Source organism: Sciurus vulgaris (genome assembly GCF_902686455.1).
Source record: "Sciurus vulgaris genome assembly, chromosome: 8".
In the NCBI taxonomy this organism is placed as follows: Eukaryota; Metazoa; Chordata; class Mammalia; order Rodentia; family Sciuridae; genus Sciurus; species Sciurus vulgaris.
In genome coordinates this window covers 96761757-96775955 of record NC_136468.1, presented here as the reverse complement: position 1 = coordinate 96775955, position 14199 = coordinate 96761757, and the positions used below count along the sequence as shown (strand labels likewise).

At 37.6% G+C, this 14199-nt stretch overlaps 2 protein-coding genes across 4 annotated transcripts in view; one reads left to right on the top strand and one right to left on the bottom strand.

Moving 5' to 3' along the window:
- Positions 1-4018, bottom strand: part of ANLN (anillin, actin binding protein) — a 68664-nt gene extending 64646 nt beyond the window's left edge. For all 3 annotated transcript variants that reach the window (XM_079151162.1, XM_079151161.1, XM_079151163.1), the window contains exon 1: positions 3866-4018. In XM_079151162.1, coding sequence (XP_079007288.1) covers positions 3866-3883 — 18 coding nt within the window. In that variant the 5' untranslated portion in view covers positions 3884-4018. The remainder of the gene's footprint in view (positions 1-3865) is intronic.
- Positions 3821-14199, top strand: part of MATCAP2 (microtubule associated tyrosine carboxypeptidase 2) — a 65108-nt gene continuing 54729 nt past the window's right edge. The window contains exons 1-2 of the mRNA XM_079151180.1: positions 3821-3949; positions 10478-10547. Coding sequence (XP_079007306.1) covers positions 3836-3949; positions 10478-10547 — 184 coding nt within the window. The 5' untranslated portion in view covers positions 3821-3835. The remainder of the gene's footprint in view (positions 3950-10477; positions 10548-14199) is intronic.

Sequence of the window (14199 nt, the reverse complement as noted above, 5' to 3'; positions counted from 1 at the left end):
CAAATGACACAAGTAGAAAATGCACATTCTTGCCACCCTGTGCATACAGACACAGCAGCAGTTAGTGCAGGCTGAAGAATTAAACTACATTTGACCTTTTCAATTCCTTAATTAAAAGAGAAAAACAATTTTTAAGAAATCCTCTGAGCATGCAAAAGGAGCATGAGCTGTTTTGGGAAGAAGGCACAACTCTCTACTCTTCTTGAGAATTATTTCTCTTTTAAAATCAACTGAAAGAAGTGACACTAATCAAAATGTGTCACTGAAAGTCATTTATTAGCCAAATGCCTTCCAAAACACAAGACCTTCCCCCTCTAAATAAAAGTCTCTTTGTCAAACTTAAAAGTGATCATAGTGTTACACAAATTAATAAATGTATGATCATTTGCAAGATAAAATGTGCCACTCTGCCGATACAAAACAAGCCTAATTCATTCCAAGATGTGCCCACGTTCCATTCTCATCAGTTAGAATTCTTGTGAGTCAGTACAGCTTCAGTTACCATGAAGAATGGGTCACAACAAAAGAATGTGGTTTTGCATTCAAACATACACAAGAGTTACATTGTTTGCATTAGATTCAAAATCCCAGATTTAAAAAAATTATAGCAGACAAGGAAAAAAAATCCCAAAGCTCTAAAATAAACCTAGTAAGCACCAAAGATTATTAATTTAAAAGAAAAATATATCTAAAGTACATCAACTTAACTGCTTAATAAAGTATAGATAGCCCTTCCTTATAATTTTGAATCAAGAATTTAGATTCTTTAAACATAAGATATTTTTCTCAAAAAGCAGAGGAATTTTTAAAAATACACTGCAATAATTAACATAATTTGGAAATAAGATATTTCACATGAATGAATCTCAGATAACTGAAACTTATATCCCCAAACAATTTCTGCCACTTTTAACTGAAATTTTTCTAGAAGATATTACTGATTTCCCTCCCTTCTTAAAAAGAGTAGATTCAATATAAATTAACTTCTTGTTATTTTCAAAATGCTCTAGCAGATTTTCTCCTAGGCTAACACAGAGACTTTCATAATTCTGGAAAATAGAAAATCTCCTTTCAAAATGGTAGCAGCATTTTGTTTTTTCATTTATACTCAGTCATGGATGCATAGGATTTAAGATATCTCACAATAAAAGATAAACTTTACAAAGTATTTTTTTTTTTTTATTTCTAAGAGATGGGGGCTCCCTATATTGCCCACATGGGCCCCTAACTCCTGGGCTCCAGTTTTCCTGCCTCAGCCTCTTGAGCAGCTGGTACTATAGGCACACAGTACCAGTACCATGCCTGGCCAAATATTATCTGATCATAATTAGATGTGTGCCATAATTGCTTGTTAGTCCAGGAATCAAGAGGAAATGAATTATTTTCTTTATTTATGGTTGGTTCATAAAGAAAAAACATTAGAAGATATCACCCTGTGGATCCTGTCTAGATCTTGATTTAAAGAAATAAAGTACAAAAACATATGAGCACTTGAAATCTGAATATTTGATATACAAAAGAATTGCTTCCAATTTTTCAGGTGTGATAATGGCATTGCTATATTTTTTAAGAGTCCTTATCAGTATTTAGTGATAAATATTGAAGTATTTGAATATGATAACTAGGATTTGCTTCAAAATAATTTGTGAGGTAGGTGAGAGGGGGCTACAGTGAAACAAAATAGCAACATGTGGATAAGTGCAAAGGTTGGATAATAGGTGCAGGAAGAATTATTACACTATTCTACTCTTGTATATTTTGAATTTTTCTTCAATAAAGAAGAACATTGCCAAAATGTTCTCACAGGTTTATAAAATAATTTTCATTTGGTGCCTACTATGTTAATTCAGTGCAATGGTATTATATGTCTTTGATGTTTGAGAAAATGCTTCAGAATAGGAAATAGATTTTACCTTCACAAAGCTCACATTCTGGCAGGAAACTTGTTCAACAGGTAAAGGCATTGAACAGGCAAATGCAAGGGAGATGAATACTGTGAAAGGTTATTCACCTCTGAAGAAGGAATATCAAAACTGAGGGTTGAAGGTCAAATCAGAATTTTCAAGGCAGAAGAGGCAGGGAGAGTGAGTGTGTTGATCCCAGTGGCAGCAGGGAGAACTAATACAGAACAGTCTTGCTCAAGGAAAAGAGTTTGGAATGATTGTAGCCTTTCTCAATAAGAGTTACCAAGAGAATTAGGTCCTAATGCCCTGGTATTAATATAACCAGATAATTCCTCTCCCATATTTGTAGGATGGCATTGGTTATGAATCACCTTTGGGAGAACTAAGAAAGTAGTCTCTCAAATAGTTTTTTGTGTTCCGAGATTTTAAGAAGGAAACTCGTTGGGAAAGTCACTTTATACTTTCAGTCCTTTTCAGACAAGGAACTGTATGTAGTTCGTGTCATTGTGCAAAAATGTTATGAATGCCATCATTAAGCACCTAACAGTTGGAAGCAATTCAAACAGTTCACTCATTACCAATTAAGGAAAAGATGTCCAAACTGTTATTCCAACTGCAACAGATCTAACTTTTCATAATACAAACTATACATATTAAACCAAACATATTTCTAAGCACATTCAAAGATTATCTAAACAAGAAGTTTCTTTTAACTGAGATTTGTACAAGCATTAAGTAAAATAAAGTAGAAATTTTCAGAAAACTTTCAAAATGCTAAAATGAGTTACTAAGAACACACTGCTATTTTAAGGAATTCTAGTCTGCATTATAACAAAAACTAACATCCCTTTTTTGCTTCAATTGAAGTGACAGATAATATTTTAAACTAATTTTTAAAAATTCCTAGATTTTTCTATTAGAATCTTTAAGTAAACAAACTGATGTTTTTTCCCCAAGATGACTGAGAAAGTGAAACAGAAAAAGACTGCTTTGTGAATACAAGTAAATTCTAATTGTTGAAACCTTTGATTAGTATCTTTGAGTTATGGAATTGTAACTTCATCTGCCCAAAAGAATGTATTACTACTATCCACAGAATTTTTCAATTTAGTGTACACTTTTAGGCTCACTTTGTAGCAACCCAAAACATGACAGTTTGAAACTTGCACAACAGCCTAGTGAAAGAAAAAGAAAAGAGGAACTGTGCTGGAATAAAAAGGGGGTGGACAAATCAGCAACATGAAACTTCTTGAATGTGTCAACGTACCCTCGACAAGAAGCTAAAAACTAGAATCACGGGTATAGAACTATGCAAGTTAGCGGAGCAACGGAGTCTGAGAGAACCCTGTTGATTCTGGGAAAGGGTAAAAAGGTTCGAGCACCCGCTTATTTGATACGTTTTGCTGTCGTTTCGGCGCCCGTAAATGCCCAGCTCCTCAGCCTGCAGCGTGAACCCCGCATACGACATCCCATTTGATTTACCAGCAGTGGTTGCACTCACAGCACTGAGTCACTGGGGACCAGACTCCACCCTAAAAATTATTCCAGCTTTTTCCAGCAGGACTTGTTCCGTCAGGTCCCAAGCCTCATTCTTAGGGGAAAAGTGGGGGATGGACAGGGAGGGTTCCAGAGGGGTATTGCTGTACCAGGAAATGCCAGTTTTCGTACTACCGCCTTTAAGACAGAGTCAAAGCTTTCCTACCGGAGTTTCATCTACACGAAACAAACAAACAAACAAACAAACAAACCGCTGACAAACGCGAGACGCAGAGAAGCACGCACCTGCGACCCCCGGGGGGCTTGCCCTGCCCACCCACCGGGCGCCGAACACCGTACACTCCCTCGCACTGCGCACGCGCGCACGCGCGCGAGCGCGTCCCACCGGTGGGCTCAGAGGTTGACAGAGGGGAGGGGAGGGGACGACAGGGGTCATGACTGGCTGCGTCCGCAAATTTTCTCACCTCCGTAAAGGGGTCCATCGCCCCAGGCTTCGCGTGTGGACTACGAGACGATGGAAACGGTGGTTCAAATTCAAGAAAAGAAAAGTGAGTCTGGGCCCAGTGTGTCTCCTGGAGAAAACAAGAAGTCCAGGCACAGGAATTCCACAACCAACTCTCCTCTTCCCTCAGCTTCCAGTGTCAGACTCTACCTCCTTCTGCCGTTCAAATTTGAATTTCAGCGCCCGGAGCGGTGCGCGTGCGCGCTGGTCCGGACAGGGCGCGGCGCACCTCTGCCCGCCCCGGCGCTCGGTCACGTGGCAACGCAGGGGCGCAAGGGTTCCCCGGAAGCCCCGCCTCCTGCTCTGAGCCAGAGCCCTGCCGGCTGCTGAGGCGTTTCAGCTCCTCGCGGTCTGGGTCCCAACCCCCCGAGGCTTACACACCCCACCCTGTTAAACCGATCCGGTCCCACCCAGTGTCCGGCCGTTCCCGCCTTCCTTCATTCCTAAATAAAAGATTAAGGGCCCTAGTCTTGGAAGTCCCCTTGGCCCTTTGGCCTTCCATACTTTCTCTCCACTCGGCACCTCTGCCCCTCCTTCACCAGAAGCGGGGCTGCAGGCGCGGCCCTCTGGAGAGGCAGGTCTGGTAGGTTCCCGCTCACTTGGGACCAGCGACCAACCCTTTCCCCTAGGGAAAACGAAGCTAAGATTAACGGGCTGTGCGTAAGAGTTGGTATACAAAAATCGTCCTTCTATTTTAAATCCCACCCAACTGTACAGAATTTTGGCGTTGGGAGAATTCTGAGCAGCTCAATCCTTTCGATTATCTGAGAGTAAGGGACCCAGAGACATTAATGGGTCCAGGAAAAATGAAAATCCCATTCTCAGCTCATGATCCGCTTTCCTCTCTACATCAACCTGTCTCAGACGTGTTGCTTATACAGTACTCGGAATTGTAAGTTATGTTACATCGTTGCTGCATTATATTCATTTCTTGTGTGGCAAGTCTGTGCTAGGGCTTGTGAAGTCAGTCTCGATTTGTTCATCTGAAAAGTAACATCCACATGGATTAGATGACTGCCCAACAACTGAACAAAACAAAAATATTCATCCCAAGAAAGATCCGTCAGCATATTTAATAATGCTTCCATCTTAATGCTTGGTCAGCATGACTAAATTTAAAAAATGTCACCAATAATATCTTTAATGTGCCTCTTAGTGTTGTAGATTGAAATGAACCGAATTCTCCCTGAGAAACTACTTGGGGGTTGGGCTCCAACAGAACTGTGTCTTTAGGCTTTGAGAAAACCACATAACTAATGTGTCTGTTTACTTTTCGAAGGCATGATGGATTTATTGGAAATGAAATTAAAGCTGAACCTCTATCTAGAAAAACACCCATTCCATCATACACTATTTTTGCATAAAATTTCATGAAGCACAGGTACACTGGGTTAGAAACCTCTGATTAAGCCACTTTCTAGTTTACTCACATATGTAACAGGAATAAACTACCACCCTGCCTTCCTCAGAGGTGTTAGAAGCAGATGAAAATGGACAGACCCAGAATATTCTGTAAAAATACTATTCTAGTATTATAGAATACTATTCTAGTATTACAGAATACTACTATATGGTATAAGATAGTAGTATTCTGCAATATTCCTTCAATTACACATTGAAATGTGTGGTGTGTGGAATTAGTATTTAACGCAAAGTATACAGCTTATGAATGAAAGAGGAAAGATGTTTGAATTTTTTTCAAGTTAACTAGATGGGAAAGGGGTGTGTGCATTTGGGATGGGCTGTGTGTATGACAACATTGGTAATGAGTCATTAGGAATTTATGTAGCCGTTGAACCTTCTGGCTATAACCTCTGTGAGCCTTAGTTTCTTTGTAAATTACCTCAAACTAGGTTCTGCTTAAGACTAAAAGATAAAGCACCTAGCACAAGTTAGCTATTCTAAACATTAAGGTTATCTTTCTTCACAATCCCAGTTGTGTTGATCTTTACCTTGGTGATGTTGATCCTGCTAATAGCAACCACCACAATAGCTCATACTAGTGAAAAGCCTGCCATGTGCCACAAAGTCCAGTCCCCTAGAGTAATGGAATTGCCTACTAACAAGCTTCTTTTTGTTCTTGACGTCTCGTATTCTTTAGTTTATAAACAAGAATGATTTTTCTCTTTTTAAAAAGTGTGTGATGACCAGGCATGGTGGCACACGTCAGTCATCCCAGCCACTTGGGCTGAGGCAAGAGGATGGTGCATTTAAAGCTAGCTGGGGGACATAGTGAAACCCGCCCCCACTCAAAAAAAGAATTGTTATGAAATATTTCTAGTTTACAAAATAGAAAAGGGTGAATAACAAATATAACCTGTACCCCCTGTATCCCACATAGAAGTCTCCAGCATGCTCCTCCCTAATACTATTTACTTTCCCATTCCCTAGTGCTAAAACTGTCCAGATTCTGATGTTTATCCCTATGAAAATATGTATACTTTTATTATTATATCTATATATATAAATATCACAGAAATATAGAGTTTTATATAAATTTTATCTTCATTTTTCATATCTTTTTGCTATTTTTTGGCTGAACATTATCTTTGTAAGATTCGTTGTCACTAATAGCCAGAGCTGCATTTCATTCATTTTTACTACTGTATTATATCAAAATACTTGTAATTTATACAATATCCATTATCTTATCAATAGATGTTTAGCTTGTTTCTAATTTTTCATCCTAAAGCTCCCATGATACCAGTGCATACACATGCAAAACCTTCTTTAGAATAATATACCTAGGATTCAGTAGATCTTTTCAACAAATATTTTTCAATATGATTACCAGATATGGAAAATAGATTGTTCTTCAAAATGGTTGCAATAATTTATACCACAATCAGTAGTGTGTGAACATACCTCTTATTCCAGTTTCTCCCGATAATTGCCTATTTTTGATTTTGTCATTCCTGTCTATGTGCATTTGTCTTATTACTAGTGGAGGCAAATTTATGTGTTCATGGCCTTTCAGTTTTCCTTGTTTGTGATTTTCAAATTTATATCCTTTGCCCATTTTTCTGTGGTTATTTTTTTTTTCTAATTGATTGGTAGGCTTTTTGTTAATTTGTTTACAATTTTCTGGAAAAATAAACACTTTGTTGGTTTTTTGCCTTGCAAATATCTGTTCTTCATTTGTGGCTTATGTTTTCACATTATATTTTAACTCTACAGAAATGTTTAATGTTAATTTATCACATATTTTTTCTTTAGGTTTTGTAATTTTATACCTCAAGAATTCTTTTCCTGAGCTGGGCACCATGGTGTACATCTATATCCCAGAAGCTCAGAATGCTGAGACAGGAGAATCACACATCCAAAGTCAGCCTCAGCAATTTATCCAGGCCCTAAATAACTCAGCAAGACCCTATTTCTTTTTTTTTTTGTTTGTTTGTTTGTTTGTTTGTTTGTTTTATTTAATAATATTTTTTTATTGTAAACAAATGGGATACATGTTGTTTCTCTGTACATGACGTAAAGGCATACCATTTGTGTAATCATAAATTTACATACAGTAATGTTGTTTGATTCATTCTGTTATTTTTTCCCTTCCCCCCACCCCTCCCACCCCTCTTTTCCCTCTATACAGTCCTTCCTTCCTCCATACTTGCCCCCCTCCCTAACCCTAACTCTAACCCTAAGACTAACGCTACCCTCCCCCCATTATATGTCATCATCCACTTATTAGCGATATCATTCTTCCTTTGGCTTTTTGAGATTGGCTTTTCTCACTTAGCATGATATTCTCCAATTTCATCCATTTGCCTGCAAATGCCATAATTTTATCATTCTTTATGGCTGAGTAATATTCCATTGTATATATATATACCACAGTTTCTTTATCCATTCATCAATTGAAGGACATCTAGGTTGGTTCCACAGTCTGGCTATTGTGAATTGAGCAGCTATGAACATTGATGTGGCTGTTTCTCTGTAGTATGCTGATTTTAAGTCCTTTGGGTATAGGCCAAGGAGTGGGATAGCTGGGTCAAATGGTGGTTCCATTCCAAGTTTTCGAAGGAATCTGCACACTGCTTTCCAGAGTGGCTGCACTAATTTGCAGCCCCACCAGCAATGTATGAGTGTACCTTTCTCCCCACATCCTCGCCAACACCTGTTGTTGCTCGTATTCTTGATAATCGCCATTCTAATTGGGGTGAGATGGAATCTTAGGGTGGTTTTGATTTGCATTTCTCTTATTACTAGAGATGGTGAACATTTTTCCCTATTTCTAAATGAAATATAACTGTGGCTGTGGCTCAGTGAGTAAGCACCCCTGGATTCAGTCCCTTTTGTACCCTAAATTCATAAAACACTCTCCTATATTTTCTTTCTTTCTTTCTTTTTTTGGTTCTGAGAATTGAAAGTAGGGTCACTTTGCCACATTCCCAGTCCTTTTTATATATTGTTTTGAGACAGGGTCTTCTTAAGTTGCTTAGGACCCCACTAAGTTGCTGAGTCTGGCCTCCAATTTGTAGTCCTCTTGTCTCAGCCTCCCAAGCTGGGATTACAGGCATGACATTGCCCATCTTCTTCTAAATATTTTAAAGTATAGGTTTTCATGTTTTTTTCTTAAACTATATGATTTATTTTGTTTTTTATATGGATAACTAGTTGTCTTAGTAGCAGTTTCTAAATTATCCCGTTCTTTTCCTCTGACCTGTTACTTTTATAACATGTTAAACTTCTAGGGAGCTGAGGATACTGCTATGTGCTTAGCATTTACAAGTCCCTGGATTCAATCCCCAGCACCAAAAAAAAAAAGTTCAAGCATATGTAAATTTGTGATATTGGAGCTCTTTATTCTGTTCTACCAATGGATTTATCTATTCCTGCCCTAACGTCATGCTGTCTTTATTGTAAATATTGATATCTAGTAGGGCAAATTCAAAACTGACTTAAATTTATTGTGTCGCTTGTTTTCCATATGAATTATAGGATCAGATTCTCAAACTCCCAAAAGAAAAAAAATTTAAAAACTCTCTTAAAATTTTAAATTAGAATTGCACTGAACTTATCACATAATTAGCAAAGAATTGACATCTTTTTAATATTAAATCTTCCTATTCATAAGCATTGTATATCTTTATAAATTTAGTCCTACTTTAATGTCTTAGGAAAATGTTTATAACATACTTCCATAAAGGTCTTTAGACTCTTGTTATATTTATTCCTATATATCTTTGTCATTATTATTGTTTTTATAATCTGTATTTTTCAAATTATAGTTTTAGGGCTGGAGATGTAGTTCAATCACAGGCTGTAGGTTCAATCTCCAGTGCTACAAAAAAAAAAAAAAAAAACTAAAATTATAATTTTAAACTACTAGTGATGTATAGGACCATAATTAATTATAGTAAGTCTACTAAATGATATTCATTTTCACAATTTACTTATAAAGAGGGATTTTTTTTAAATATAAATTATGCCATGTCATTTCCTTGTGTGGAGCTTGCTACGTCTTCCATTGCCATTAATATTCTACCATAATACGCTTATCATACCTACATTGCCCTGCGTGATCTGGACCCTGCCTACTTTTCCTAATAACTTAATATCCTCCCAACATCACAATGCACACACCCTCATCCCCCCTCCACCCCCTCCACTCCCCCCCCCCACCCCTGCTCAAGCTTTAGGCCTATTTTCTGGTTATTTAAAAGAAGTACCAAATGCCTTCCTCCTGAAGGACTTTCCACTGCTCTTCTGGGTCTACCATGTCTGCTCCTTATTCTTTGAATCTAAGCTTGCATGTGCTACCTCCTTAAAGAGGACTGCTCTGATGGGTGGCCATCCCCCTCCCCTGTACCCCCAAATCGCTTTCCATTCTATTACTTGGATTTATTTCTTCATTACCTTTCCTATCATCTGGTGTTTTTAATTATGTACGTTTATTATCTTTCTGTTCCTACTAAAGTGTAAGCTCTGGAAGGACAAGGATTTGTCTTATTCATAGCTATAACCCCGAACCTTCCGGGCACATGAATGCAGGACATATTTATTAAATGAATGAATGTAAGCATAATCATTGATCATTCCAGTTTGGGAGCTGAGGAAATTGAGATACAAAGAGGTTTAGGGATTGATGTAAGTCATCAAACTAGTTTTTTAAATAAAAAAAATATAAATTCCCAAATAATAATAATAATATTTTATTATCATCATCATCATCATTATGTGCTAGGAATTGAACCCAGGGTCTCATGCATGAGAGGCAAAACTCTACCTCCAGGCTACATCCTCAGCTGCCAAATTATTTTTTTAAACACCATGTTTATTAATTTAAGAACAAAACTAAGGGTCTGAAGCAGAGATAATTAGAAATTAAATGTAATTCTGGAAAATGTGGATTTGTTCCTTCTAAGACGTTTCCCTTTAAACATAGGAAATCATCCTTATTGTGTTTTGCTGATAAAAATTGGTAAGGGCTTGAAAAACACCTAAGTTTGATGGTATCACTTCAGGAAGAAAATTCTAAATGCTATATACTTAATTTTGTTTAAATACCTTCACACACCCATTCTCATTTAATTGAAAAAATAAGATAACATAAATATTTGTATTTTTACAGGGAGAGAAAAGGCCAAGACCTAACAATACAGCAGTGGCAAGAAGAACTGAACACAAGTGCCCCACCTCAGGTTATCTGGCTGAAGGGCCACTTCTTTTACAAATTTATTATAATGAAGAAATAAGAACCATCAAAAGTTGTTATCTACATGTTATTGAAAAGAACTGTTTTATTTGTTACAATCTATTCAATTAATGACATTTAGTGTTCCATAGATTTTTTCCTAATTGAATCAATGAAAATATTTCAGATTCTGGAGTAAAGAAAACATTATACTTTCTGAATATATTGGATTGCTTCAAAAAAAAAAAAAAACAGTGCAATTATAGGCATAGCTCCTGTATTTAGTAGAATATTCAAAAAATGTTTACAGCTTTAATCTCCTTTTTACATTTCCCTTCGGTTAATGGAGAATGTAAAAAGGAGATTTTTCACGAAGGGAATTCATATTTAAAAGACCACAGTAAATCCTTTCATAAATCAGAATTCTTTAAAGCTCTTTTCACACTATAATTTTTATATTGATAACTTAATTTTTCCTTCCCTACTTTTCTTAAAAACTTCACAAAACTTAATTTTTTAGCTCAGCGCAGTAGCTCTTAAATATTGCAAACCAGCAGCAGCCATGTTTCTTAAACATCCAAGTCCTTTTATTGAATATTAATGATAAAATCTTCTTCAGTTTGATACAATAGAATGTACCAAGTTCATTCATTGTATCCCATCTGTCATGAATGCTGTTATCTTCTAACACTTCAAAAATTTCTCCTCACATAGACTGCTTCCATGGTTCAATGGTTCATCTCTCATTAACCCTTCCAAATGTTGGAATTCATAAAATCCACTTTCACTCTTCTCTTTCCTGGCACCATCCCAAGGTGCCTGAGTTCATTTTCTGCTAGAACAGAATAACTGAGAATGGGTAATTATAAAGAACAAAGATTATTTTTTTTTTACAGTTCTAAAGGCTGGGAAGTCCAAGGTCAAAGTGCTATATGTAGTGAGGTCCTTGTTTCTGTGTCACCCCTTGGCAGAAGACAGAGGGATAAGAGAGCATATGTGTGAGAATGCAAGAGTTCAAATTTGCAGCCTTAGCCCTTTAAATCTGGCACTAATCCTTTCCTGAAGGTGGAGTCCTCATACCCAACACCTCCCAGTCAGCCCCACCTCTAGCAATCCTACATTGGGGATTAAACACATGCTTTTGGGGGGAACACATTTAAACCATTGCACTGTCTTCCTCAGTCCTGTCTACACCCACACTTAGTAGGCTCTTAAGTACTATTTGTTAATGAATTCTCAGGAATCATAGTCTCCTACACACCCTGACCTCACTTTTCTCCTACTCATCTATCTGCATGTGTGACCATACTTGGACTCCGATCAATAATTGGAAATGCCCCATCTTCAAGATTTCATACCCCAAACCTGGCCACCTCGTTTTAATCTTAATTCCATGTCTTTCCTTCACTGCTGCTCAGCAAACCTACAAATCCCACCCTCCAATCTGAACTTTTAGTCCCAACCCCCTTTCCCAACTTTTAGTTGAATTAAAAATGTTCCAGCTGTGACTTGGTTGCCCTACCCAGGTATTAATCCTGACCTCTCAACCTACCATTTTTGCAAAGTAGCTCAATCACCTGTAATGTGAAAATTAGTAGGAGGAAAATGAAGTTTAAAAATATAAGAACTGACAGGGAATTTACAAATTACCTAATCCAATCCCTTAGAATAGTAGGTAAGGAAACAAGACTATGATCAGACTTAAGATTTCCAGGTCTTGCCATTGGCCCTTCCCAGGTGTGTTAGCTTTCTGGTACCATAACAAATACCTCAGATAATACTGGGTGTGGTGGTGCACACCTGTAATTGCAAGTTCAAGGCTACCCACAGCAAATTAGCAACGCCTAAACAATTTAGTGAGAGCCTGTCTCAAAGTAACAAAATTAAAAGCACTGGGATGTATCTCAGTCATTAGTGCCCCTGGGTTCAGTCCCTGGTACCAAAAAATAAAATATATAAATAAATTTATGATATCACATCTGAATCTTAGCACTACCCCTTGAGGCTCCTGATCACACTTAGAATAAAGTTCAGAGTCCTTTCCTGACCCATGCCTATCTCTCAGATCTTTTTCCTAACACTTTTCCCCAGCTTAGTGAACTTCAACCATACCAACTGTATTAGTTTGTTTTCTGTTACTATAATGAGATATCTGAAAAAGAAAAGAGGTTTCTATAGCTCATACTTCTGGAGATTCAAGCTGGCATCAGCTTGGCTCTCCTGAGGTTCTCATGGTTGGCAGCACCACAATGGCAGGAGCATGTGTAGATAGGAATATCACATCAAGAGAAACAAGCCAGAGAGTCTGGGGAGCCACCGGATTTGTTGTTCTTTTATAGCAATACTCTCTCAATGAACTAGGGGGTCCCGTGAGAACTACCTTAATCCCTTGCAAGGCACTAAGGGCCTCCCACCAGGTACCACCTCTTAAAGGTTTCATACCATCTCCTAGCACTGCCACACTAACGACCAAGCCTACAACATATGCACCTACCACATCCACTTTGTAGCACCTACCATCATTTGACACCAGGATCATGCCAAGATCATTCCTTTTGTCTTTGCAGTCCTCTCTGCCTAGAATGCTCATTCCCTGGAATTCCCTGTGATTGAGTCTTTCTTTTCTCTTTAACTAGAAACAACAGGAATTTATTTCTTATAGTTCTAGAAGTTGAGAAGTACAAGATCAATGCACCAGCAGATTTGGTGTCTGATGAGTGTCCTCTTCTTTTTTCTTTTTCTTTTTTTTTTTTTTTTTTTTTTTTTGGTGCATTATAGTTGTACATAATAAAACAATGTAATTTGGCCAATATCATTCTCCAGCACTTCCCTCACTCCCTTCCCCTCCTTCCATCTCCTGTACCCTTCCTCTACTGATCTCCCTTTCTCCCTTTGATTTTCATTAGATCCATGCCCCCCTCACATTTATTTTCCTTTTTCCTCTCTAGCTTTCACATAGGAGAGAAAACATGACCCTTGATCCTTCTGAGTTTGATTTATTTCTCCTAACTTAATGGTATCAACTTCCACCCATTTTCCTGCAAATGACATGATTTCATTCTTCTTTATAGCTGAATAAAACTCTGTTGTGTGTATATATACCACCTTTTCTTTATCTATTCATTCACTGATGGACACCTAGGCTGGTTCCTCTTAGTCCAGAAGTCACTTCCTCAAAGAGGCCTTTCCTGGGAACTGTCACTCCAAGTTACTATCTGGCATACTTTCCTGACTTTCTGATACCTGTTGGTACCTGAAATTACATGGTTTGTTAACCTGATCACTGTTTATTCCACTGCAACATAAGTTCCAAGAGAAATGGGACTCTGATTTACTCATCATAGCATCCCTGTTGTATGTGCTCAAAGGCTGATTGTTGTATCTACGTCATTTTTACATATGTATGTACACACTTCCAGCAAGTTCTCCGTAAGTAGGTATAATGTCTTTTTCATCACCTTTTTGTCTTGTAGATGATAACTTAATATTTTAGCAACAGTGTAATATCTTTGGATGGAGTACATTAATGCACATCTTAGTTTCTTTAAAATATAATTAAGAACTTCTTTGATTAAAACAATATCCTTCCTTCCTCTAATCATTTACAACAAAGTATCCTATTTTTAAAAAATCACTGTTTGCCAGGATTTTGGTGCTGT